This window comes from Anomaloglossus baeobatrachus, chromosome 10 (genome assembly GCF_048569485.1).
Source record: "Anomaloglossus baeobatrachus isolate aAnoBae1 chromosome 10, aAnoBae1.hap1, whole genome shotgun sequence".
Classification (NCBI taxonomy): Eukaryota; Metazoa; Chordata; class Amphibia; order Anura; family Aromobatidae; genus Anomaloglossus; species Anomaloglossus baeobatrachus.
In genome coordinates, this window is record NC_134362.1 from 204,710,939 (window position 1) to 204,737,566 (window position 26,628).

General features: G+C 52.4%; 1 protein-coding gene across 1 annotated transcript in view; it reads left to right on the top strand.

Moving 5' to 3' along the window:
* ZNF507 (zinc finger protein 507) overlaps window positions 1–26,628 on the top strand; it is a 73,929-nt gene that overhangs the window by 16,867 nt on the left and 30,434 nt on the right. Inside the window, exons 2-4 of the mRNA XM_075326170.1 lie at window positions 1,680–3,628; window positions 3,746–3,872; window positions 10,855–10,972. Of these exons, the coding sequence (XP_075182285.1) occupies window positions 1,685–3,628; window positions 3,746–3,872; window positions 10,855–10,972 (2,189 nt within the window). The 5' untranslated portion in view covers window positions 1,680–1,684. The remainder of the gene's footprint in view (window positions 1–1,679; window positions 3,629–3,745; window positions 3,873–10,854; window positions 10,973–26,628) is intronic.

The following is a 26,628-nucleotide window of genomic DNA, read 5'->3' on the forward strand; positions in this document are numbered from 1 at the left end:
CCACGTGCTTGAAAGATCTTACTGACAGATTACCCGTGACCTGGAGCCCACAATACTTTGTAGGCTTTTTTTTTTTTGTTTCCAGCTTGGTTTGCTCAGTCATTTAGGTGATGTAGCGCAGCCTCTTATGGGGGTTTAGTGAATGCATCATCCCCCAAAAATTCAGCTGCCGTCACGTTGCAGCACAGGAGCCCAGAGGTGGCGTCACCTGTACGTGGTGTTTGCATGGTTCCCTCCCACGTGCAGAGTACATGCCCGTAGGCGCTTTGTGTAATCGTGCGCCTGATAAAGGGACATTTGAGTGGAGGCTTCTGGGGTCAGGGACTTTAAAGGGAACCTGTCAGCAGGAATTTACACCCCAAACAGTGCACATGAAGCTCTTTCAAAGTCAAGTCCAACAATACCTTTATGTGGCCGGTCCGTTACTCAGAGATCAGCTTTTAAATTGATATGCAAATGAGGCTGAAGGGCTATGGTAGATCTGAAGCCTCTGTCACTCCAGCTCGATTACTCGCCCAGCAGCGCTGCCTCCTGCTGGATGACTGACGGCCTCTGTGCGGTGTCACTCCGTGAAAAGGACTCGTCAGTCAACAGGAGGAGGCAGCGCTGAAAATGACCAGTGGGACTTATAAGAGTTTTGAGCATTTTGCTCATTATTAATGGCAGGATTACAATGACAGATAACCTCTATATACGGTAGATAACCCAGGATCCACTAATCACAATAAATGTCACAACTCACCTCCTCCCCCCCCTTCTGTACAATGACTGATAACACCTCTATATACAGCAGATAACAGTATCCACCATCCACAATAGGGAATGTCACAGCTCACCTCCACCTCCTCCTGTACAAATACCTCTATATACAGTAGATAACCACACACTATCCACCATTCACAATAGGTGATGTGACAGCTCACCTCCTCCCCCCTCCTGTATGACTAATAACTCCTCCTATATACAGCAGATAACAGTATCCACCATCCACAATAGGGGATGATACAGATCACCTCCTCCTCCCTTTACAATGACTGATAACACCTCGATATACAGTAGATAACACAGGATCCACCATCCACATTAGATAATGTCACAGCTCACCCCCTCCTCCTGTAAAAGTACCTCTATATACAGTAGATAACACACTATCCACCATTCACAATAGGGGATGTGAGAGCTCACCTCCTCCCCCTCTGACTAATAACTCATCTATATACAGCAGATAAGAGGATTCACCAATCATAATAGGGAATGTCACAGCTCACCTCCTCCTCCTGTACAAGTATCTCTATATATAGTAGATAACACACTATCCACCATTCACAATAGGTGATGTGACAGCTCACCTCCCCCCTCCTCTATGACTAATAACTACTCTATATACAGCAGATACCCTATGGTGAATCCTGTTATGTCACAGGTCACCTCCTCCCCCTCCCTTTACAATGACTGATAGCACCTCTATATACAGTAGATAACACAGGATCCACCATCCACATTAGAGAATGTCACAGCTCACCTCCTCCTCTTGCTGTACAATGACTGATAACACAGGACCCACCATTCACAATAGCTGATGTCACAACTCACCTCCTCCTCCTGTTCATTGGTTTTTGCACATGCTCATTAGATGCTTCAAGAGACCTAAAACTAACGACTTGCTTTTGTTTTTGCAGGTGTGATGGAAGATAAGGAAGGCGGTGGTGGGAATAAAGAAGGTAGACCTCTGCTAGTCCCCGACGCGAAGGTTACTCTGATGCAAGCGTCGGCCGTGAAGCCGAAACCCAACGAGCCCTTGATTAATGTGATACAGAAATTGACAGCGATGGTGAAAAGCCAAGAATCGGGCAACAGTGCGGAGGGAAATAAACGCCCGTACCCGGATGACGTAGCGAACGTTCCACCATCCAAGGAGCCTGAACTGGCAAACCCCAGCCCAAAAAGGGCTAAGGAGGACAATCCGCACACCCAGGCCACCAGTAGCCCCACACCCAACAACAAAAAGGTGATGTTCTACCAGTGCAGCCTTTGCAAATTTATCTCTCCTTCCTTTGAGATCCTAACGGCCCACGTGAAAAATCACGGCCAGAACAACGAGATCATCCTGATGTGCTCCGAGTGCCACTTGACTTTCAAAACCCACGCCGAGCTCGAAACGCACATTAAGACGCACTGTGAAAACGACGTCACCGCCCCCTCGCAAAGTAAAAACCAGCCCCGAGAGGACAAGCCGAGCCCCCCATGTGCAGACGGCGAGGAGCCGGCGAGAAAGAAATGGTACGCCTACGAAGCGTACGGTCTGTACCGGTGCCTCATCTGCAGATACACCTGCGGGCAGCAGCGAATGTTAAAAACCCACGCTTGGAAACACGCAGGTGAGGTTGACTTCTCGTACCCGATTTTTGAAGAAGAGAACGAGTCCGCCGGATTACCAGACTCCACCGTCGCCCACACGCCGCAGGGGAGCGAATCGGTGCTGTCAGAAAATCTCTACGTCAAGCAGCAGGTGCAGGTATCTGGATGTGACCCTGTCGTCGTGCAGGAGCATAACGTGGTGCCCATGGAGGTGCCGCTCAAAAGGACTGAGGTAGTAAGCCAAACTAGTGCCCCCACCCCAATGACAGAAGTAGTCGTCGTCGACGGCGCCTTACCCAAAAAAGTGCAGGATAGCCTCATTAGGGAGAGTCTTCTGTCCTCCGCACAGAAAATTATCAGCTGCAGCCAAAGTACAAAGGGCCACATGAATGTAATCGTGGAGCGTTTGCCCGGAACCGAAGAATCCTGTCCACAGAAAGCCTTCCTGATCAGTACGGACGTGGACGTTAAGAAGAAGAAGGTGGTCCCTCATGAGGCGCAGCTCGCCGGCACTATGGAGGTCTACCATGCCGATAAAAATGTAGTGGAGAGTGAAGAAATTATCATAGGATTCGAAGGGTCAGATGAGAATTCGGCTCCCGTACGCAGGAGGACAAACTCCGAGTGCTTGAGACTTCACTCCTTGGCTGCAGAAACGTTGGTCACCATGCCCATCCGAGTGGTTGAGTGTCCCAAAACCAGTGTCCGGCTCATCCGTAATCCCAGCTCCATCGATCCAGACACCGGTCAAGACGACGACGATGATGATGATGTCACCTTCGTGTCTTGCTCCAAGGTTGAGACCATAAAAGTTCCCGAAGTAGAGCCTAACGGTCAACCGGAGGAGACGGAGAAAAGCGAACTGACCGAAGCTCCCACCAAAATGGGCGGCATCAGCATGTCCTTGCTTAAAGTGATCGAGAAGCTGAGAGAGAGGACGGATCAGAATGCCACCGACGACGACATCCTGAAAGAGCTGCAGGACAACGCGCAGAGCGAATGCAGCAGCGACCTGGGCTCCGGCGCCAACCTGGTGGAATATTTACCCGATGCCGAGCGGCCCTTCCGATGCCGCCTGTGCCATTACACCAGTGACAACAAAGGCTACATAAAGCAGCACTTGCGGGTCCATCGCCAGAGACAGCCTTACCAGTGCCCCATTTGCGAGCACATCGCCGAAAACAGCGGTGACCTGGAGAACCACATGATCAACCACTGCAAAACCATGAAGTACGACTGCAAACACTGCAGCGAATCCTTCTACTACAAGGTAAGACTTAGGGGTGCACACACAAATGCATTAAAATGGATTTTAAGGGGGGGGGGATAACTGGGCAGCTCGTCTGTCGGTCTCCAACTTTGCCTGATCCTCCACGACTTCTTACAGAACCAGTTAAAGAGTCACGAACGGGAACATCGCGGTGCCCTGGACACGGCGTCTACGACAAGCGAGGAGATGCAGGTCTGCACGGAGGACGTGGAAGAGAAGTCCTCTACCGAGGATAAAGAAGAAGGTAAGAGACTGCATCGCGCCATCACCAGGAAGACTCTGCTCAATGGAGGTGGGGGGGCATTAACTGCAACCTGTCGGGGGAACTTACCCCTATAAAAGGCATGATACCCCCAAAGTGCAGGAAAGCCAGTAGTCCAGGATTAAGTGTTACTACACCATCGAGTGTCATCAAGGTGGTGGATAATGCAGTATATAGGGGTAAATCCTCCTTTTCTGGTTCTCTTTTATGAATGGCCTTTTAGAAAAGTATTGTCTAAAGCTTGAATCGTAATATAGGGGTCGTCTTGTATTATATGTAATGTGCTGGTGAGAGGTTGCAGTATAAACTGGCCATGAAATTATTTTTGCAATTGGGCAGAATTCGAGGACGATTGAGCAGGATTTTGCAATATGACCTAAATGCCGTGCCGTACAGACAGTAGGATACGGAATCCAGGCAGAGCCGTACAGGCAGTAGGATGCGCAATCCAGGCAGTAAGATGCGGAATCCAGGCAGTAAGATGCGGAATCCAGGCAGTAAGATGCGGAATCCAGGCAGTAAGATGCGGAATCCAGGCAGTAAGATGCGGAATCCAGGCAGTAAGATGCGGAATCCAGGCAGTAAGATGCGGAATCCAGGCAGTAAGATGCGGAATCCAGGCAGTAAGATGCGGAATCCAGGCAGTAAGATGCGGAATCCAGGCAGTAAGATGCGGAATCCAGGCAGTAAGATGCGGAATCCAGGCAGTAAGATGCGGAATCCAGGCAGTAAGATGCGGAATCCAGGCAGTAAGATGCGGAATCCAGGCAGTAAGATGCTGAATCCAGGCAGAGCCATACAGGCAGTAAGATGCTGAATCCAGGCAGTGCCATACAGGCAGTAAGATGCTGAATCCAGGCAGTGCCATACAGGCAGTAAGATGCTGAATCCAGGCAGTGCCATACAGGCAGTAAGATGCTGAATCCAGGCAGTGCCATACAGGCAGTAAGATGCTGAATCCAGGCAGAGCCATACAGGCAGTAAGATGCTGAATCCAGGCAGTGCCATACAGGCAGTAAGATGCTGAATCCAGGCAGTGCCATACAGGCAGTAAGATGCTGAATCCAGGCAGTGCCATACAGGCAGTAAGAGGCTGAATCCAGGCAGTGCCATACAGGCAGTAAGATGCTGAATCCAGGCAGAGCCATACAGGCAGTAAGATGCTGAATCCAGGCAGTGCCATACAGGCAGTAAGATGCTGAATCCAGGCAGTGCCATACAGGCAGTAAGATGCTGAATCCAGGCAGTGCCATACAGGCAGTAAGATGCTGAATCCAGGCAGTGCCATACAGGCAGTAAGATGCTGAATCCAGGCAGTGCCATACAGGCAGTAAGATGCTGAATCCAGGCAGAGCCATACAGGCAGTAAGATGCTGAATCCAGGCAGTGCCATACAGGCAGTAAGATGCTGAATCCAGGCAGTGCCATACAGGCAGTAAGATGCTGAATCCAGGCAGTGCCATACAGGCAGTAAGATGCTGAATCCAGGCAGTGCCATACAGGCAGTAAGATGCTGAATCCAGGCAGTGCCATACAGGCAGTAAGATGCTGAATCCAGGCAGTGCCATACAGGCAGTAAGATGCTGGGTCCAGGCAGTGCCATACAGGCAGTAAGATGCTGAATCCAGGCAGAGCCATACAGGCAGTAAGATGCTGAATCCAGGCAGTGCCATACAGGCAGTAAGATGCTGAATCCAGGCAGTGCCATACAGGCAGTAAGATGCTGAATCCAGGCAGTGCCATACAGGCAGTAAGATGCTGAATCCAGGCAGAGCCATACAGGCAGTAAGATGCTGAATCCAGGCAGTGCCATACAGGCAGTAAGATGCTGAATCCATGCAGTGCCATACAGGCAGTAAGATGCTGAATCCAGGCAGTGCCATACAGGCAGTAAGATGCTGAATCCAGGCAGTGCCATACAGGCAGTAAGATGCTGAATCCAGGCAGAGCCATACAGGCAGTAAGATGCTGAATCCAGGCAGTGCCATACAGGCAGTAAGATGCTGAATCCAGGCAGTGCCATACAGGCAGTAAGATGCTGAATCCAGGCAGAGCCATACAGGCAGTAAGATGCTGAATCCAGGCAGTGCCATACAGGCAGTAAGATGCTGAATCCGGGCAGTGCCATACAGGCAGTAAGATGCTGGATCCGGGCAGTGCCATACAGGCAGTAAGATGCTGGATCCGGGCAGTGCCATACAGGCAGTAAGATGCTGAATCCAGGCAGTGCCATACAGGCAGTAAGATGCTGGGTCCAGGCAGTGCCATACAGGCAGTAAGATGCTGAATCCAGGCAGAGCCATACAGGCAGTAAGATGCTGAATCCAGGCAGTGCCATACAAGCAGTAAGATGCTGAATCCAGGCAGTGCCATACAGGCAGTAAGATGCTGAATCCAGGCAGAGCCATACAGGCAGTAAGATGCTGAATCCAGGCAGTGCCATACAGGCAGTAAGATGCTTAATCCAGGCAGTGCCATACAGGCAGTAAGATGCTTAATCCAGGCAGTGCCATACAGGCAGTAAGATGCTGAATCCAGGCAGTGCCATACAGGCAGTAAGATGCTGAATCCAGGCAGTGCCATACAGGCAGTAAGATGCTGAATCCAGGCAGTGCCATACAGGCAGTAAGATGCTGGGTCCAGGCAGTGCCATACAGGCAGTAAGATGCTGAATCCAGGCAGAGCCATACAGGCAGTAAGATGCTGAATCCAGGCAGTGCCATACAGGCAGTAAGATGCTGAATCCAGGCAGTGCCATACAGGCAGTAAGATGCTGAATCCAGGCAGTGCCATACAGGCAGTAAGATGCTGGGTCCAGGCAGTGCCATACAGGCAGTAAGATGCTGAATCCAGGCAGAGCCATACAGGCAGTAAGATGCTGAATCCAGGCAGTGCCATACAGGCAGTAAGATGCTGAATCCAGGCAGTGCCATACAGCCAGTAAGATGCTGAATCCAGGCAGTGCCATACAGGCAGTAAGATGCTGGGTCCGGGCAGTGTCATACAGGCAGTAAGATGCTGAATCCGGGCAGTGCCATACAGGCAGTAAGATGCTGAATCCGGGCAGTGCCATACAGGCAGTAAGATGCTGGATCCAGGCAGAGCCATACAGGCAGTAAGATGCTGAATCCAGGCAGAGCCATACAGGCAGTAAGATGCGGAATCCAGGCAGTGCCATACAGGCAGTAAGATGCTGAATCCGGGCAGTGCCATACAGGCAGTAAGATGCTGAATCCGGGCAGTGCCATACAGGCAGTAAGATGCTGAATCCAGGCAGTGCCATACAGGCAGTAAGATGCTGAATCCAGGCAGTGCCATACAGGCAGTAAGATGCTGAATCCAGGCAGTGCCATACAGGCAGTAAGATGCTGGATCCAGGCAGTGCCATACAGGCAGTAAGATGCTGAATCCAGGCAGTGCCATACAGGCAGTAAGATGCTGAATCCAGGCAGTGCCATACAGGCAGTAAGATGCTGAATCCAGGCAGTGCCATACAGGCAGTAAGATGCTGAATCCAGGCAGTGCCATACAGGCAGTAAGATGCTGGATCCAGGCAGAGCCATACAGGCAGTAAGATGCTGAATCCAGGCAGTGCCATACAGGCAGTAAGATGCTGAATCCAGGCAGAGCCATACAGGCAGTAAGATGCTGAATCCAGGCAGAGCCATACAGGCAGTAAGATGCTGGATCCAGGCAGTGCCATACAGGCAGTAAGATGCTGGGTCCAGGCAGTGCCATACAGGCAGTAAGATGCGGAATCCAGGCAGTGCCATACAGGCAGTAAGATGCTGAGTCCAGGCAGTAAGATGCGGAATCCAGGCAGTAAGATGCTGGATCCAGGCAGAGCCATACAGGCAGTAAGATGCTGAATCCAGACAGTGCCATACAGGCAGTAAGATGCTGGGTCCAGGCAGTGCCATACAGGCAGTAAGATGCTGAATCCAGGCAGTGCCATACAGCCAGTAAGATGCTGAATCCAGGCAGTGCCATACAGGCAGTAAGATGCTGGGTCCGGGCAGTGTCATACAGGCAGTAAGATGCTGAATCCGGGCAGTGCCATACAGGCAGTAAGATGCTGAATCCGGGCAGTGCCATACAGGCAGTAAGATGCTGAATCCAGGCAGTGCCATACAGGCAGTAAGATGCTGAATCCAGGCAGTGCCATACAGGCAGTAAGATGCTGGATCCAGGCAGTGCCATACAGGCAGTAAGATGCTGAATCCAGGCAGTGCCATACAGGCAGTAAGATGCTGAGTCCAGGCAGTGCCATACAGGCAGTAAGATGCTGAGTCCAGGCAGTGCCATACAGGCAGTAAGATGCTGGGTCCAGGCAGTGCCATACAGGCAGTAAGATGCTGGGTCCAGGCAGTGCCATACAGGCAGTAAGATGCTGAATCCAGGCAGTGCCATACAGGCAGGAAGATGCTGAATCCAGGCAGTGCCATACAGGCAGTAAGATGCTGAATCCAGGCAGTGCCATACAGGCAGTAAGATGCTGAATCCAGGCAGTGCCATACAGGCAGTAAGATGCTGAATCCAGGCAGTGCCATACAGGCAGTAAGATGCTGAATCCAGGCAGTGCCATACAGGCAGTAAGATGCTGGGTCCAGGCAGTGCTATACAGGCAGTAAGATGCTGAGTCCAGGCAGTGCCATACAGGCAGTAAGATGCTGGGTCCAGGCAGTGCCATACAGGCAGTAAGATGCTGAGTCCAGGCAGTGCCATATAGGCAGTAAGATGCTGGGTCCAGGCAGTGCCATACAGGCAGTAAGATGCTGAATCCAGGCAGTGCCATACAGGCAGTAAGATGCTGGGTCCAGGCAGTGCCATACAGGCAGTAAGATGCTGAATCCAGGCAGTGCCATACAGGCAGTAAGATGCTGAATCCAGGCAGTGCCATACAGGCAGTAAGATGCTGGGTCCAGGCAGTGCCATACAGGCAGTAAGATGCTGGATCCAGGCAGAGCCATACAGACAGTAAGATGCTGAATCCAGGCAGTGCCATACAGGCAGTAAGATGCTGGATCCAGGCAGTGCCATACAGGCAGTAAGATGCTGAATCCAGGCAGTGCCATACAGGCAGTAAGATGCTGGTCCAGGCAGAGCCATACAGGCAGTAAGATGCTGGGTCCAGGCAGAGCCATACAGGCAGTAAGATGCTGAATCCAGGCAGTGCCATACAGGCAGTAAGATGCTGGATCCGGGCTGTGCCATACAGGCAGTAAGATGCTGGGTCCATGCAGTGCCATACAGGCAGTAAGATGCTGGGTCCAGGCAGTGCCATACAGGCAGTAAGATGCTGGGTCCAGGCAGTGCCATACAGGCAGTAAGATGCTGGGTCCAGGCAGTGCCATACAGGCAGTAAGATGCTGGGTCCAGGCAGTGCCATACAGGCAGTAAGATGCTGGGTCCAGGCAGTGCCATACAGGCAGTAAGATGCTGGGTCCAGGCAGTGCCATACAGGCAGTAAGATGCTGGGTCCAGGCAGAGCCATACAGGCAGTAAGATGCTGGGTCCAGGCAGTGCCATACAGGCAGTAAGATGCTGGATCCGGGCTGTGCCATACAGGCAGTAAGATGCTGGGTCCATGCAGTGCCATACAGGCAGTAAGATGCTGGGTCCAGGCAGTGCCATACAGGCAGTAAGATGCTGGGTCCAGGCAGTGCCATACAGGCAGTAAGATGCTGGGTCCAGGCAGTGCCATACAGGCAGTAAGATGCTGGGTCCAGGCAGTGCCATACAGGCAGTAAGATGCTGGGTCCAGGCAGTGCCATACAGGCAGTAAGATGCTGGGTCCAGGCAGAGCCATACAGGCAGTAAGATGCTGGGTCCAGGTAGTGCCATACAGGCAGTAAGATGCTGGGTCCAGGCAGTGCCATACAGGCAGTAAGATGCTGGGTCCAGGCAGAGCCATACAGGCAGTAAGATGCGGAGGGTCTTTGTGGGTCGGGTCCTCGAGTTTATTCCTCCCCCTCCAGAGTCCTTCTGGCTTGGCCCCTTTTTTATTAGTATATTGCGTCACCAGTGCCCTTTTTGGAGGCTCGTGTGCATTACCACAGTACTCAGATCTACAACAAAATGGTGCCAGAGTCTGCGCTTCCACGTACTGCGATCTCTGGCGCCATTTTATTGAACACACTGTAGTGAAGACTGAGAATGATCGGCGCATGCGCTGGTGTTACGCACAGATGCCGCTCATATTCTTCACCGCAGTGTGTTCAATACCACAGCGCCGGAGATCAGGGTGTGTGTGCATGCACGGACTCCGGCACCATTTTAATGTCGACCTGAGTGCTGTGGCAATGCGCACGTGGCGCCAAAAACAGCAATGGCGTCACGGGGCAATATTCAAATAAAAAAAAAAGGGGGACAAGCCAGAAGGATGCCGGAGGAGGAGAAATGAAATCGAGGACCCGTCCCGCGAAGACCTGCCATGGAGCTCACTGATGGTTTCTCAGTTAGCTCATTCTTGTCCCACCAGCAATAATGCAACACCGAGTTAAATGGTGCACATTTTTTAATGAAAACCAATTGGAAAAACATTTATGTTTAGCCAAAAAAGCATGCATTTAAGAAAATATTTATTTAAAAAGTGAATGTACTGATTTTGTCAGGCATCTAATTTGTACAATGGCCTCCCAAATGTTGCCTCCTTTTTTCCTACGCGGCTCCGGCATCTAATCTAAGAATAGGTGGCAGTAACTCACCGGCGCCTTTTTCCCTCCTCTGTTTCCAGATACATTAAAACATTCCTAGATGTTTCTGGTGTAATAAACCTTTTCCATTAGCATCGCCGCAAACTACCGACTTGTTTATCTCCCTCATAAAAGCCGGCCGGGGAAGTGTTATTTCTCCCGTAATAATTGTTTTCCACCCAAATTCTTTCCACTGTGCGAGCGCGGGGCTTTCCGCCACGCCAAAATTATCATTGTGTTATTTTATTTTTATGACTTTCTTATTCAAGATCCGAAATCCAGCAACATCTCCAAGCTGTATCGATGTGACGTGTGCAGCTACACCAGCTCGACGTACGTCGGCGTCCGAAACCACAGAAGAATTCACACCTCCGATAAACCCTACAGGTAGGTGAGTCTAGGTCGCGGCACCTCCGATAAACCCTACAGGTAGGCGGGTGTAGGTGCCACACCTCCACTAAACCCTACAGGTAGGTGGGTCTAGGTCAGGACACCTCCGATAAACCCTACAGGTAGGTGGGCTTAGGTCACCACACCTCTGATAAATCCTACAGGTAGGTGGGTTTAGGTCTTCACACCTCCGATAAACCCTACAGGTAGGCGGGTCTAGGTCGCGATGCCACACAATTTACGGCTTCATCTAGTTGGATTAATTGCGCTAGTCTCTCTAGGAATCTCCAATGAGGCCTCGGTAGATTATTAAAGGGAGAGGCCGAGGCTGATGAGTTATCACACGGATAAGCTGGAGTTTTATGTAAATGGATTTTTCCCATGACGCCCGTTCCGGCATAATTTCCATGCTTTATCCTAGAATGACCTGACTATAATTTCACATAGTTATGTAGTTGTCGATTTTGAAAGAAAGCGAAAATCCCAACGGGACCTTTTTAAACGTATTAAAGGGGTCGCAGGGAAGAAAAAAGTAGCATTGTAGACGTTTACCTGCAACCTCCAAAATCGTCTCCGATCACATCAGGATCGGCCAACATGTACCTCACACAGAAGGGTGTGCCCGAATGTGTGGGCTCCCAACCTTAACCCCTTCACCCCGGGCGATTTTCCGTTTTCGTTTTTTGCTCCCCTTCTTCCAAAACTCGCAACTTTTTTTTTATTTTTCTGTCAATTCTGCCATATGAGGGCTTGTTTTTTGCGGGACGAGCTGTACTTTTAAATGAAACCATAAGTTTTACCATATGGTGTACTGGAAAACAGCAAAATAAATTGAAAGTGCAGAAAAACTGCAAAAGAAAGTGCAATTGCACAATAGTTTTTGGGACATTTTTATTCACCATGTTCACTGTATGATAAAACTGATGTCAGTGTGATGTCTCAGGTCGGTGCGAGTTCGTAGACATCAAACATGTATAGGTTTACTTTTATCTAAGGGGTTAAAAAGATTCAAACATTTGTCCAAAAGTGGGGCACTTCGTGCGCCATTTTCTGCGACCCATAGTGTTCTCATTTTTCAGGATCTATTGCTCAGCAATGGCTTATTTATTTATTTTTTTCGTTTCGAACTGACTTTATTGACGGCACCATCCTTGCGCAGATGCTACGTTTTGATTATCTAGTATTGAATTTTGCGCAAAATTTGCAACAACCAAATTGGTTAATTTTGGATTTTTTTTTTTTTTGCTACTGCGCCGTTTACCAATTAGATTAATTGATTTTATATTTTGATCGGGTATTTCTGAATGCGACAATCAAATGTGGGTTTTTTTGGTCCCTAGGGGCCTATAAGGATCAGCAGTCTGATCGCTCATTCATTTCTCCTGATTAGAGCTGCATAGCTCTGATCAGCAGAAATGCTGCTCTTGTTACAGCCAGTGCTCTGTCGGCTGTTAGGCTGGTGTCCCACTTGCGATTTCCTTGCGTGTGCCTCCTCGTTGCATCACCCGGCACGGACTCACACTCTGCTCACAGGAGCGGGTCGGTTACGTGCATCTCTATGCAGCCGACCCGCTCCTGTGAGCAGAGTGTGAGTCAGTGACGGGTGATGCACCTTGAAACTCGCGCAAGGTACCAGTGAGGCAATCGCAAGTGGGTCACCGGCCAAACAGGAACTACGTCATGATAGCAACAGGAATCATCGCATGACTCGTCACTACCATAGCAACCATCGGCTCCCCGATGGCGGTGGGGAAAGGCGATTTCCCCTGCTGTAACCATGTAAATTGCGCTAGCAGGCGCGGGTGGATCAGAGATCCACCTGCATCTGCGAGGCACACATGTCTGCTGTACAAATCAGCCTACATGTGCAGGAGTCACCACCGGCTCACCGCAGCATATATTACTATGTATGTATGTATTTATGTATGTAATGTGTGTGTGTGTGTGTGTGTGTGTGTATATATGTATGTATGTGTGTATATATATATATATATATATATATATGTGTATATAATATATATATATATAATGTGTTATGTACAGTATGTGTGTGTTTTTGTGTATATTATAATTTAAAATATATATTTGTATATATTATAATTTAAAATATATATTATGATTTAAAATATATATTTGTATATATTATGATTTAAAATATATTTCTTCGGCGCTCCATTGGGAGACCCAGACGATTGGGTGTATAGCTACTGCCTCCGGAGGCCACACAAAGTATTACACTAAAAAGTGTAAGGCCCCTCCCCTTCTGCCTATACACCCCCCGTGGGATCACGGGCTGCTCAGTTTTCAAGCTTTGTGCGAAGGAGGTCAGACATCCACGCATAGCTCCACTGTTTTAGTCAGCAGCAGCTGCTGACTATGTCGGATGGAAGAAAAGAGGGCCCATACTAGGGCCCCCAGCATGCTCCCTTCTCATCCCACTCTTGTCGGCGGTGTTTGTTAAGGTTGAGGTACCCATTGCGGGTACGGAGGCTGGAGCCCACATGCTGCTTTCCTTCCCCATCCCCCTGAGGGCTCTGGTGAAGTGGGATCTTACCGGCCTCCAGGCTCTGAGGCCGGGCTCCATCCACAGACCCGGAGATCCTGCTGGAATGGAGCGGCGTATCGTCAGGGACAGGCCCTGCAACGTTAAGGTACTCTGTGTCCCCGTACAGTCTATGCACAGACACACTCCAGCGTTGCTGGGTGTGTTAGTGCGCCGGGGACAGTAGCGCTGCGCGCTTGGGCTTTACTCACTGCAGCTTAGCTGAGTGAGTTTGTGTCGGGAACTACCGCGCCAGCCGCTGCTGGAGCTGCGGCGCGGCTGAGACTTGTGGTGCGCCGGGGACTTTCGCGCTGCCGTGCTTTTACGACGGCAGCGCTTATAAATCTAGTCCCCGGCTTTTGCGGCCTAGTTACGTTTCGTTCCCGCCCCCAACCCTGCCAGTCAGGGAAGGGGCGAGACGCTGTACAATGATCAGCGCCGAGGGCTGGAGTCTTATTTACATACTCCAGCCCTCTCACTGGGCACAGGGGGACGCCAGTTTCCCGCTCTTGTCTGGGGCACGCCCACGGCCCGCCCCTCTTCACAGGACGCCGGCAGCCATTCCTGCAGGCAATCTAAGCTGGAGAACGGACACAGGCTCTGGGAGACCCAGCAAAGGGATTCTGGCGACCACTTACCCGCTTATGCGGGCGGTAAGCAGCACCTTGGTGCTGACCCCACTATTGCCACAGTGTTTTTTTGTGTACTTTATCCTTGTACTTATATTTGCAAGACCATACACAGACACACGCCAGCATTGCTGGGCGTGTTAGTGCGCCGAGGACAACAGCGCTGCGCGCTTGGACTATACTCACTGCAGCTTAGCTGAGTGAGTTTATCTGTGGGAAACTGCCGCGCTGGAGGCTGCGGCGCGGCTGAGACTTGTGGCTGTACGGTCGCTTCTTGGCGATATACCCCTAGATAGCTCTGAGGAGACAACAGCATGTCGTCAGCATAGAGCAAGGGGGCCAAGGCACAGGCTTTCTATGCTGTCTGTACCGCACGTGAGGCTGTTTTACCGGCAGGTTCCACTAACCCCTAATGGGTAGAGTCTCTGCTAGTGGTGGCCCAGAGAGGGCCACCTGTGAAACTGTCCAGAGGACAGAGTTTGCAGTTTTTTTGCTGATAAAATGTCTTGGACTATGAACAAAATTCTAGCAACTTTGCAGTCCAGGGCGGTGACTCAGACCATGGGCATTGTTGAATCAAGGCTCCCCGGTCTCCCTCAGTTGGAACTAATCCGTGCTCCAAGGGGGTCCCATACATCCCAGACTGAAGGCTCTGACACGGACGACAGTCCCAGACAGCCTAAGCGAGCTCGCTGGGAGAGACCCTCGACTTCACACACTGGTCAGGGTCTCAGCGAGAGGATTCTCTGTATGATGAGGTAGCTGATCAGGTTTCTGATCCTGAGACCGCTTTCATTCTGGATGCTCCTAATGGGACGCCATGGTGAATGATCTCATAGCGCCCATCAATACACTGGTGGATATTTCTCCCTCAGCCCCTCCAGTGGAGGAGGCAGCTTCAGCAGGAGAAATTCCATTTCAGGTATCCCAAGCGTAAATTCAGTACTTTTTGGGCCTCTCTGACTCAGAGGAGCAGTCCAGAAACACTACGCTTATCCAGACAAGCTTTTCTCCGCCGCGACATCCTCCATAGTTGCAGTGGAAGATGGGACTTCACTTAAAGATGCCATTGACAGACAGATGGACCTCTGGTTGAAATCTGTCTGTGAAGCTATCGGCGTGTCGTTTGCTCCGGCATTCGCAGCCGTATGGGCACTCCAAGCTATTTCAGCTGGTCTTGCGCAGATAGACACTGTCACACGTACATCTGTGCCGCAGGTGGCGTCCTTAACCTCGCATGCATTGCGACTTACGCTATTCATGCTGTCCTGGACTCTACGAGCCGTACGCCGGTGGCGTACGCCAACTCCGTGGTTTTGCGCAGACCCTTGGGGTTAAGGGAATGGAAGGCAGCTCCTGCTTCCAAAAAGGGCTTAACCAGTTTGCCATTATCTGGTGACAGACTGTTGGCTGAGCGATTGGATGAAATCATTAAACAGGCCAAGGGTAAGGATTCTTCCTTACACCAGCCCAGATCAAACAAAACCCAAGGAAGGACAGTCGACGTTTCGGTCCTTTCCAGGCTCGGGCTGGTCCCAATTTTCCTAGTCCAAAAGGACTCAAAAGGCTCAGAGGGGCTCAGACTCCTGGCGGGCTCAATCGCGCCCAAAGAAGGCAGCCGGAGGAACCGCTACCAAGGCGGTTTCCTCATGACTTTCAGCCCTCTCCGCATCCGCGGTCGGTGGCAGACTCTCCCGCTTTGGCGGCATTTAGCTGCCACAGGTCAAAGACCGGTGGGTGAGAGACATTTTGTCTCACGTGTACAGGATACAGTTTTGTTCTCGTCCTCCGGCTCGATTCTTCAGAACTTCCCCACCTCTCGACCGAGCCGATGCTCTTCTGCAGGCAGAAGGAGTGATAATCCCTGTTCCTCTTCAGGAACAAGGTCACGGTTTTTACTCCAATCTGGTTGTGGTGCCAAAAAAGGACGGCTCTTCCGTTCCGTTCTAGACCTAAAACTGCTCAAAAAGCAGTGTAAACCAGGCGGTTCCGGATGGAATCCCTCTGCTCCGTCATTGCCTCAAGGTCTCAAGGAGATTTCCTAGCATCAAGAGACATCAGGATGCTTATCTCCACGTGCCGATTGCTCCAGAGCACCAGCGTTTGCTGCGATTCGTTATAGAAGACGAGCATCTTCAGTTCGTAGACCTGCCCTTAGGTCTGGCGACAGTCCCACGGGTTTTCACCAAGGTCATGGCAGCAGTGGTAGCAGTCCTGCACTCTCAGGGTCACTCTGTGATCCCTTACTTGGACGATCTACTTGTCAAGGCACCCTCTCAAGAGGCATGCCAACGCAGCCTGAACGTTGCGCTGGAGACTCTCCAGAGTTTCGGGTGGATCATCAACTTTTCAAAGTTAAATCTGACACCGACCCAATCACTGACATATCTTGGCATAGAGTTTTATACTCTCTCAGCGATAGTGAAGCTTCCGCTGGACAAACAGCGTTCACTACAGACGGGGGTGCAGTCTCTCCTTCAAGGCCAGTCACACCCCTTAAGACGCCTCATGCACTTCCTAGCGAAGATGGTAGCAGCAATGGAGGCAGTCCCTTTCGCGCAGTTTCATCTGCGTCCACTTCAATGGGACATTCTCCGCCAAAGCGATGGGAAGTCGACGTCCCTAGACAGGAACGTCTCCCTTTCTCAGACGGTCAAGGACTCTCTTCAGTGGTGACTTCTTCCCACCTCATTGTCAAAAGGAAGGTCCTTCCTACCCCCATCCTGGACGGTGGTCACGACAGACGTGAGTCTGTCAGGGTGGAGAATAGTCTTTCTCCACCACAGGGCTCAGGGTACGTGGACTCAGCAGGAGTCCACCCTTCAGATCAATGTTCTGGAAATCTAAGCAGTGTATCTTGCCCTGCAAGCCTTCCAGCAGTGGCTGGAATGCAAACAGATCCGAGTTCAGTCGGACAACTCCACAGCGGTAGCATACATCAACCACCAAGGCAGAATACGCAGTCGGCAAGCCTCCCAAGACGTCCGGCGGACTCTGATGTGGGTGGAAGACAGAGCATCCACCATATCCGCAGTTCACATCCCGGGCGTAGAAAACTGGGAAGCAGACTTCCTCAGTCGCCAGGGTATGGACGCAGGGGAATGGTCTCTGCACCCGGACGTGTTTCAGGAAATCTGGGGCCTTCGGGGGAGGCCGGACGTCGACCTAATGGCGTCTAGGCACAACACCAAGGTCACGAGTTTCATGGTGTGGTCTTACGATCAACGAGCTCTGGCGGCAGGCGCCTTAGTTCAGGATGGGTCGCAGTTCCAGCTACCCTATGTGTTTCCCCCTCTGGCACTGTTGCCCAGAGTGCTACGCAAGACCAGCTCCGATTGCCGCCGCGCCATCCTCGTCGCCCCAGACTGGCAGAGGAGGTCGTGGTACCCGGATCTGTGGCATCTCACGGTCGGCCAGCCGTGGGTACTACCAGACCGGCCAAACTTACTGTCCCAAGGGCCGTTTTCCATCTGAATCCTACGGCCCTGAACCTGACTGGGTGGCCATTGAGTCCTGGATCCTAGCGTCTTCAGGATTATCTCATGACGTCATTGCCACCATGTGACGGGCTAGGAAGCCGACGTCTGCCAAGATCTACCACTGGACGTGGAAGATATTCTTACCTTAGGGCTCTGCTCAGGGAGTGTCTCCCTGGCCATTTGCATTGCCTACTTTTCTTTCCTTCCTGCAATCTGGTTGGGAAACAGGTTTGTTGCTCGGCTCCCTTAAAGGACAAGTTCCAGCGCTGTCTGTATTCTTTCAGAAGCGCCTAGCACGACTTCCTCAGGTACGCACGTTCCTGCAGGGAGTTTGTCACATTGTCCCTCCATACTGAGGCCGTTAGACCCATGGGATCTGAACAGGGTACTAATTGCTCTCCAGAAGCCGCCCTTCGAGCCTCTGAGGGATGTTTCACTTTCTCGACTTTCACAGAAAGTGGCCTTTCTGGTAGCGGTCACGTCTCTTCGGAGAGTGTCCGAGCTAGCAGCGCGGTCATCCAAAGCTCCCTTCCTGGTGTTTCACCAAGACAAGGTAGTGCTGCGCCCGATTCCGGAGTTTCTCCCTAAGGTGGTATCCCCTTTTCATCACAATCAGGATATCTCCTTACCTTCCTTTTGTCCTTTATCCATTTCATCGATATGAAATGGATTTGCATTGTTGGATCTGGTGAAGAGCACTCAGAATCTACATTTCCCGCACGGCGCCCCTGCGCCGATCGGATGCTCTCTTTGTCCTTGTCACTGGTCAGCGCAAGGGGTCGCAGGCTGCCAAATCCACCCTGGCTCGATGGATCAAGGAACCAATCCTTGAAGCCTACCGTTCTGCTGGGCTTCCGGTTCCATCAGGGCTGAAGGCCCATTCTACCAGAGCCGTGGGTGCGTCCTGGGCATTACGGCACCAGGCTACGGCTCAGCAGGTGTGCCAGGCGGCTACCTGGGCGAGTCTGCACACCTTCACCAAGCGTTATCAGGTGCATGCCTACGCTTAGGCGGATGCCAGCCTAAGTAGAAGAGTCCTGCAGGCGGCGGTTGCCTCCATGTAGGGAAGGGCTGTTTTTACAGTCCAAACTTGAGGTATTAATTTACCCACCCAGGGACTGCTTTTGGACGTCCCAATCGTCTGGGTCTCCCAATGGAGCGCCGAAGAAGAAGGGAATTTTGTTACTTACCGTAAATTCCTTTTCTTCTAGCTCCAATTGGGAGACCCAGCACCCGCCCCTGTTTCCTTCGGGATTTTTGGTTTGTTCGGGTACACATGTTGTTCATGTTGAATGGTTTCAGTTCTCCGATGTTCCTTCGGATTGAATTTGTTTAACCAGTTATTGGCTTTCCTCCTTCTTGCTTTTGCACTAAAACTGAGCAGCCCGTGATCCCACGGGGGGTGTATAGGCAGAAGGGGAGGGGCCTTACACTTTTTAGTGTAATACTTTGTGTGGCCTCCGGAGGCAGTAGCTATACACCCAATCGTCTGGGTCTCCCAATTGGAGCTAGAAGAAAAGGAATTTACGGTAAGTAACAAAATTCCCTTCATTTGTATATGATATTACATTTCTTTGTCGCTCCATTGGGAGACCCAGACAATTGGGTGTATAGCTTCTGCCTCCGGAGGCCACACAAAGTATTACACTTTAAAAAGTGTAACCCCTCCCCTCTGCCTATACACCCTCCCGTGCATCACGGGCCCATCAGTTTTTTGTTTTGTGTTGAAGGAGGCACACATGCACGCAAGCTCCACATTTTAGTCAGCAGCAGCTGCTGATTATATCGGATGGAAGAAAAGAGGGCCCCTAACAGGGCTCCCGGCATGCTCCCTTCTCACCCCACTATGGTCGGCGGTGCTGTTAAGGTTGAGGTACCCATTGCGGGTACAAAGGCTGGAGCCACATGCCGTTATCCTTCCCCATCCCTTAGAGGCTCTGGGAGAAGTGGGATCCTAACCGGTCACCATGCACTGGGACCGGGCCCCCTCCGCAGCCCCTGGGGGAATCTGACGGACAGGAGACTGAGTATCATCAGGGACAGGGCCTGCTTCTCAGAGGTACTCTGTGTCCCCTTGGGGACGGCGCATAGAGCGCCTGTGTAACAGACGCTGCAGCGGCTGCTGTGTGCTTTGTGTCGCCGGGACTACCGCGCCGACCGCGCCTGTTTGCCGGCCGCGTTACTAAATTTAGTCCCCGGCTTCTGCGGCCTAGTACCACATACTCCCGCCCCCGGGCCTGCCAGTCAGGGGTAAGGGCGGGACGCTAGACTGGACGTCAGCGGTGAGGGCTGGAGCATACTTAGGTATCCTCCTCCCCCCTCACTGAGCACTGTGGGGCACCAGATTCCCGCACTTTATGAGTCACGCCCACGGCCCCCTCCTCCTCTGAGAACGCTGGCAGCCATTGCTATAATCACTTCTGCCGGTGGAGAACTTCAGACCGAGCTCCACAGCTCTGGGAGGCCCAGGCAGGGAATCTGGTGGACACACAACCGCTTTGGGCGGTCGGTAAGCCGCACCGGTTAACAGGTGCTGGCCCCCCTGGGTGCCGAAGTGTGTATATATATAGCTATATATTGTATACATTTGCTCTGTTCGGCCGCATTATTTGCTTTTGGCTATATACCCTCACTGATTGCTCTAAGAGGAGACAACAGCATGTCGTCCGCAAAAAGCAAGGGTGCCAAGGCACAGGCTTATTTTGCAACCTGTACCTCTTGTGCGGCTATGTTACCTGCAGGTTCCACCTACCCTCATTGTGTGCAATGCTCGGCCCCTGTGACACTCACTCAGCCGGAGCCTCAGGCACTGGTGGGACCCTCGGCCCAGGCCACTGTCCAGGTGGCAGGGACAGAGTTTGCAGTGTTGGCTGAGAAACTTTCTGAGTCACTCTCACAATCCATGGCTCCGTCTATGGACAGATGGTCTGCTAAGATACTAGAAGCTTTGCAGTCCAGACCGGTAACACAGGCCCCGGGCACTGTTGAATCATTGCCCCCAGGCCCCCCTCGGTCGGCGCAGCAAAGTGCTCCTGGGGTGACTCCTAGGTCCCACGGTGAGGACTCCGACACGGACCGCAGTCCCAGACCGGCTAAGCGGGCTCGCTGGGAACTTCCCTCGACTTCATCACACTGCTCAGGGTCTCAGCATGAGGACTCTCTGGAGGATGAAGCGGAGGTCGCAGATCAGGGCTCTGATCCTGACGTTGCTCTCAATCTTGATACACCTGAAGGGGACGCCATAGTAAATGACCTTATAGCGTCCATCAACCAGGTGCTAGAACTTTCTCCTCCAACCCCACCGATAGAGGAGTCAGCTTCACAGCAGGAGAAACACCAATTTAGGTTTCCCAAACGTACACGGAGTGCTTTTTTCGATCACTCCAACTTCAGAGATGCGGTCCAGAAGCACCGAGCATTTTCGGACAAGCGCTTTACTAAGCGCCTTAATGACACACGTTACCCCTTCCCCCCTGACGTAGTTAAGGGTTGGGCTCAGTGTCCCAAGGTGGATCCTCCAGTCTCCAGACTGGCGGCTAGATCCATAGTAGCAGTGGCAGATGGTTCATCGCTCAAGGATGCCACTGACAGGCAAATAGAGCTCCTGATGAAATCCATCTATGAAGCCATAGGCGCGTCTGTTGCTCCGGCATTCGCAGCCGTATGGGCACTCCAAGCTATCTCAGCTTGTCTGTCTGAGATTAATGCAGTCACACGTGCCTCTACTCCGCAGGTTGTGTCTTTGACCTCTCAGGCGTCTGCTTTTTCGTCCTACGCCATGAACGCCGTCCTGGACTCTGCGAGCCGTACAGCGGTAGCATCCGCCAATTCGGTGGCAGTCCGCAGGGCCATGTGGCTACGCGAATGGAAGGCAGATTCTGCTTCCAAGAAGTTCTTAACCGGTTTGCCATTTTCTGGCGACCGTCTGTTTGGCGAGCAATTGGATGAAATTATTAAACAATCCAAGGGAAAGGACTCGTCCTTGCCCCAGTCCAAACCAAACAGACCTCAGCAACGGAAGATACAACAGAGGTTTCGGTCCTTTCGGCCCTCAGCCAGGTCCCATTTCTCCACGTCCAACAGGCCACAGAAGGGCCAGAGGAACTCTGATTCATGGCGGTCTAAGTCACGTCCTAAAAAGACCGCCGGAGGAACCGCCCCCAAGGCGGCCTCCTCATGACTTTCGGCCTCCCCAAACCGCATCCTCGGTCGGTGGCAGGCTCTCCCGCTTTTGCGACGCCTGGTTGCCACATGTCCAAGACCGATGGGTGAGAGACATTCTGTCTCACGGTTACAGGATAGAGCTCAGCTCTCGTCCTCCGACTCGTTTCTTCAGAACATCTCCGCCCCCTGAGCGAGGCGATGCACTTTTTCAGGTGGTGGACACTCTGAAGGCAGAAGGAGTGGTGATCCCCGTTCCCCTTCAAGAATGTGGTCGCGGCTTTTACTCCAACGTGTTTGTGGTGCCAAAAAAGGACGGATCATTCCGTCCCGTTTTGGACCTCAAACTGCTCAACAGACACGTGAAAACCAGACGGTTCCGGATGGAATCTCTCCGCTCCGTCATCGCCTCGATGTCCCAAGGAGACTTCCTAGCATCAATCGACATCAGGGATGCTTATCTCTCCACGTGCCGATTGCACAAGAGTATCAGCGCTTCCTGCGTTTCGCCATCGGAGACGAACACCTTCAGTTCGTGGCACTGCCTTTCGGCCTGGCGACAGCCCCACGGGTCTTCACCAAGGTCATGGCAACAGTGGTGGCGGTCCTACACTCTCAGGGACACTCGGTGATCCCTTACTTAGACGATCTTCTAGTCAAGGCACCCTCCCGGGTGGCATGCCAACACAGCCTGAACACTGCTCTGGAGACTCTCCAGAGGTTCGGGTGGATCATCAATTTTCCAAAGTCAAAATTGACACCGACCCAATCGCTAACTTACCTCGGGATGGAGTTTCATACTCTCTCAGCGATAGTGAAGCTACCGCTGGGCAAACAGCGTTCACTACAGACAGGGGTGCAATCTCTCCTCCGAGCCCAGTCACACCCCTTGAGGCGCCTCATGCACTTCCTAGGGAAGATGGTGGCAGCAATGGAGGCAGTTCCCTTTGCGCAGTTTCATCTGCGTCCACTCCAATGGGACATTCTCCGCAAATGGGACAGGAGGTCGACGTCCCTCGACAGGAACGTCTCCCTTTCTCGGGCAGCCAAAACCTCTCTTCAGTGGTGGCTTCTTCCCACGTCTTTGTCGAAGGGAAAATCCTTCCTGCCCCCATCCTGGGCTGTGGTCACGACGGACGCGAGTCTGTCAGGGTGGGGAGCGGTCTTCCTCCACCACAGGGCTCAGGGAACCTGGACTCCGACAGAGTCCTCCCTTCAGATCAATGTTCTGGAGATAAGGGCAGTGTATCTAGCCCTAAAGGCGTTCCAGCTGTGGCTGGAGGGCAGGCAGATCCGAATTCAGTCGGACAACGCCACGGCGGTGGCGTACATCAACCACCAAGGCGGCACACGCAGTCGTCAAGCCTTCCAAGAAGTTCGGCGGATTCTGCTGTGGGCGGAAGCCACAGCCTCCACCATCTCCGCAGTTCACATCCCGGGCGTAGAAAACTGGGAAGCAGACTTTCTCAGTCGCCAGGGCATGGACGCAGGGGAATGGTCTCTTCACCCGGACGTGTTTCAAGAGATCTGTTGCCGCTGGGGAACGCCGGATGTCGACCTAATGGCGTCCCGGCACAACAACAAAGTCCCGGCATTCATGGCACGGTCTCAAGATCACAGCTCTGGCGGCAGACGCATTAGTTCAGGATTGGTCGCAGTTTCGACTGCCTTATGTATTTCCTCCTCTGGCACTGCTGCCCAGAGTGTTACGCAAGATCAGGTCCGACTGCCGCCGCGCCATCCTCATCGGCCCAGACTGCCCGAGGAGGTCGTGGTACCCGGATCTGTGGCATCTCACGGTAGGTCAACCGTGGGCACTACCAGACCGACCAGACTTGCTGTCTCAAGGGCCATTTTTCCATCTGAATTCTGCGGCCCTCAACCTGACTGTGTGGCCATTGAGTCCTGGATCCTAGCGTCCTCAGGGTTATCTCAAGAGGTCATTGCCACTATGAGACAGGCCAGGAAACCAACGTCCGCCAAGATCTACCACAGGACGTGGAAGATCTTTTTATCCTGGTGCTCTGATCAGGGTTTTACTCCCTGGCCGTTTGCCTTGCCCACTTTTCTGTCTTTCCTTCAATCCGGAATGGACAAGGGTTTGTCTCTCGGCTCTCTCAAGGGACAGGTATCGGCGTTTTCCGTGTTTCTTCAGCGCTCTATTGGGAGACCCAGCCGATTGGGGTATAGCTACTGCCCTCTGGAGGCCACACAAAGCACTACATCAAAAGTGCAAGGCCCCTCCCCCTCTGGCTATACCCCCCCCGTGGTATCACGGGTTCTCCAGTTTTAGCTTTGTGTGCGAAGGAGGTCAGACATTCCATGCATAGCTCCACAGATTTTAGTCAGCAGTAGCTGCTGACTATTTCGGATGGAAGAAAAGAGGACACATATAGTGTCCCCAGCATGCTCCCTTCTCACCCCTGGATGGTGTTGTAAGGTTGAGGTACCTATTGCTGGTACAGGGCTGGAGCCTGACATGCTGTTTTCCTTCCACATCCCCTGGTAGGGCTCTGTGGAAGTGGGATCCTGCCGGCCTCTCAGCTCTGACGCCGGGCTCCATCCACAGACCCATTAGAACCTGATGGAGACGGAGCAGGAGTACGATCAGGGACAGGCCCTGCATCATACAGGTACTCTGTGTCCCCGGCAGGCACAGACACACTCCGGGCTGGCTGGGTGTTGTAGTGCGCCGGGGACCGCAACGTTGGAGTTAGTGTCCCTACAGATTACTGGGGGATTTTTTGTGTATGGGAACGCAGCGCCGACCCCCTCTGGACCGGGCGGCGCTGCTGTGACTTGTGGTGCGCCGGGGATCCGCCGTCCGCGCTTTTACGGCGGCGGCGGTTATAAATTGAGTCCCCGGCTTTTTGGGCCTAGGACGCCGGCAGCTCCGATTCGTTCCCGCCCCCACCCTGTCATTCAGGGTAGGGGAGAGACGCTGTTCGCTAGCAGCGACGAGGGCTGGAGCCTGATTTACATGCTCCAGCCCTCACACTAGGCACAGAGGGAAGCAGGCTTCCCGCTCTTAGCCAGGAACGCCCAGGGCCCGCCCCCCTTCTCTCTCAGGACGCCGGCAGCCATTACATGCAGTCTGGCTGGAGGAAGGACGCAAGGCTCTGGGAGACCTGGACTAGGGGCTATCTGGCGACCACACACCCGCTTTTTAAGCGGGCGGTAAGCGATTTTTCTGTGCTGGTCCCTCTAGTGCCTCACGGTGTATCGGTACTGTGTAGGATATAGAGATATTGTATTTCTTGCACTGTGAGGTCGCTTCTGGCTGCATCTCCCAGATCACTCTGTGGAAGCAACAACATGCCATCCTCAAAACGCAAGGCTGCCAAGGCTAGGGCTGTGTATACTGCGTGTGCTGCATGTGGGGCTAATCTATCAGAGGCTCCGATGACCCCCATTGTGTGCAATGCTCCGACCCGGTGCTGCTTCGCCAGCTGGAGTCAGGAGAGGTAGTGACCCAGGCTGAGACGCTTGTAAGTTCTGCCCCGGTGACAGGGACAGACTTTGCAGTTTTTGCTGATAATATGTCTGTGTCGATGGCAAAAATCCTTGAAACCTTGCAATCTATGCATGGGGCTCAGTCTTTGGGCACGGCGAGGCCTCTGTCCTCAGGTCCCCCTCACTTGGAATTAATCCAGCCCACAGGGGGGTCCCCGGCTTCACAGGCCGAGGATTATGACTCAGATGATAGCCCCAGCCACCCTAAGCGAGCTCGCTGGGAAAGACCCTCGACGTCATCACACTGCTCAGGGTCTCAGCGCAATCAGTCTCCCTGTGATGTGTCTGATGAGAGTGATCAGGAATCCATTCCTGGAACCCCTCTCAACCTGGATACCCCTGATGGGGATGCCATGGTAAACGACCTTATCTCAGCCATCAATAGGCTGTTGGATATTTCTCCCCCAGCCCCTTCAGCAGAAGAGGCGGCTGCGGAGCAGGAGAAGTTTCGTTTCCTTTATCCCAAGCGTAAATTGAGTGCTTTGTTGGATCACGCTGACTTCAGAGAATCAATCCAGAAGCACGACGCTCACCCAGAAAGGCGTTTCTCTAAACGATCTAAAGATACGCGTTTTCCTTTCCCCCCTGAGGTGGTCAAGCGCTGGACACAGTGTCCAAAGGTAGACCCCCCGATTTCCAAACTCGCAGCTAGGTCCATAGTTGCAGTGGAGGATGGCGCTTCACTTAAAGATGCCAATGACAGACAGATGGACCTTTGGTTAAAATCTGTCTATGAAGCTATCGGCGCGTCGTTTGCTCCGGCATTCGCAGCCGTATGGGCACTCCAGGCTATTTCAGCTGGCTTAGCAAAAGTGGATGCTATCATACATCCAGCAGTGCCGCAAGTGGCGCACCTTACCACGCAGATGTCGGCGTTTGCGTCTTACGCTATCAATGCGGTCCTAGAATCTACCAGTCGCACCTCAATGGCGTCCGCCAATTCGGTAGTTTTGCGCAGAGCCTTGTGGTTAAAGGACTGGAAAGCAGATGCTGGTTCCAAAAAATGTTTAACCAGTTTGCCTTTGTCTAGAGATAGACTGTTTGGCGAGCCATTGGCTGACATCATTAAGCAGTCCAAGGGTAAAGACTCCTCTTTACCACAACCCAGAACAACCAAACCTCAGCAGAAAAAGTGGCAGCAGAGGTTTCAGTCCTTTCGAGGTTCGGGCAAGACACCGTTTACCTCGTCCAAAGGGACTCAGAGGACGCAAAGAAACTCAGATTCGTGGCGGGCTCACACGCGCCCCAAGAAAGCAAATGGAGGTACCACTTCCAAAGCGGCTACCTCATGACTTCCAGCCCCCTCCCTCCGCATCGCCGGTCGGGGGC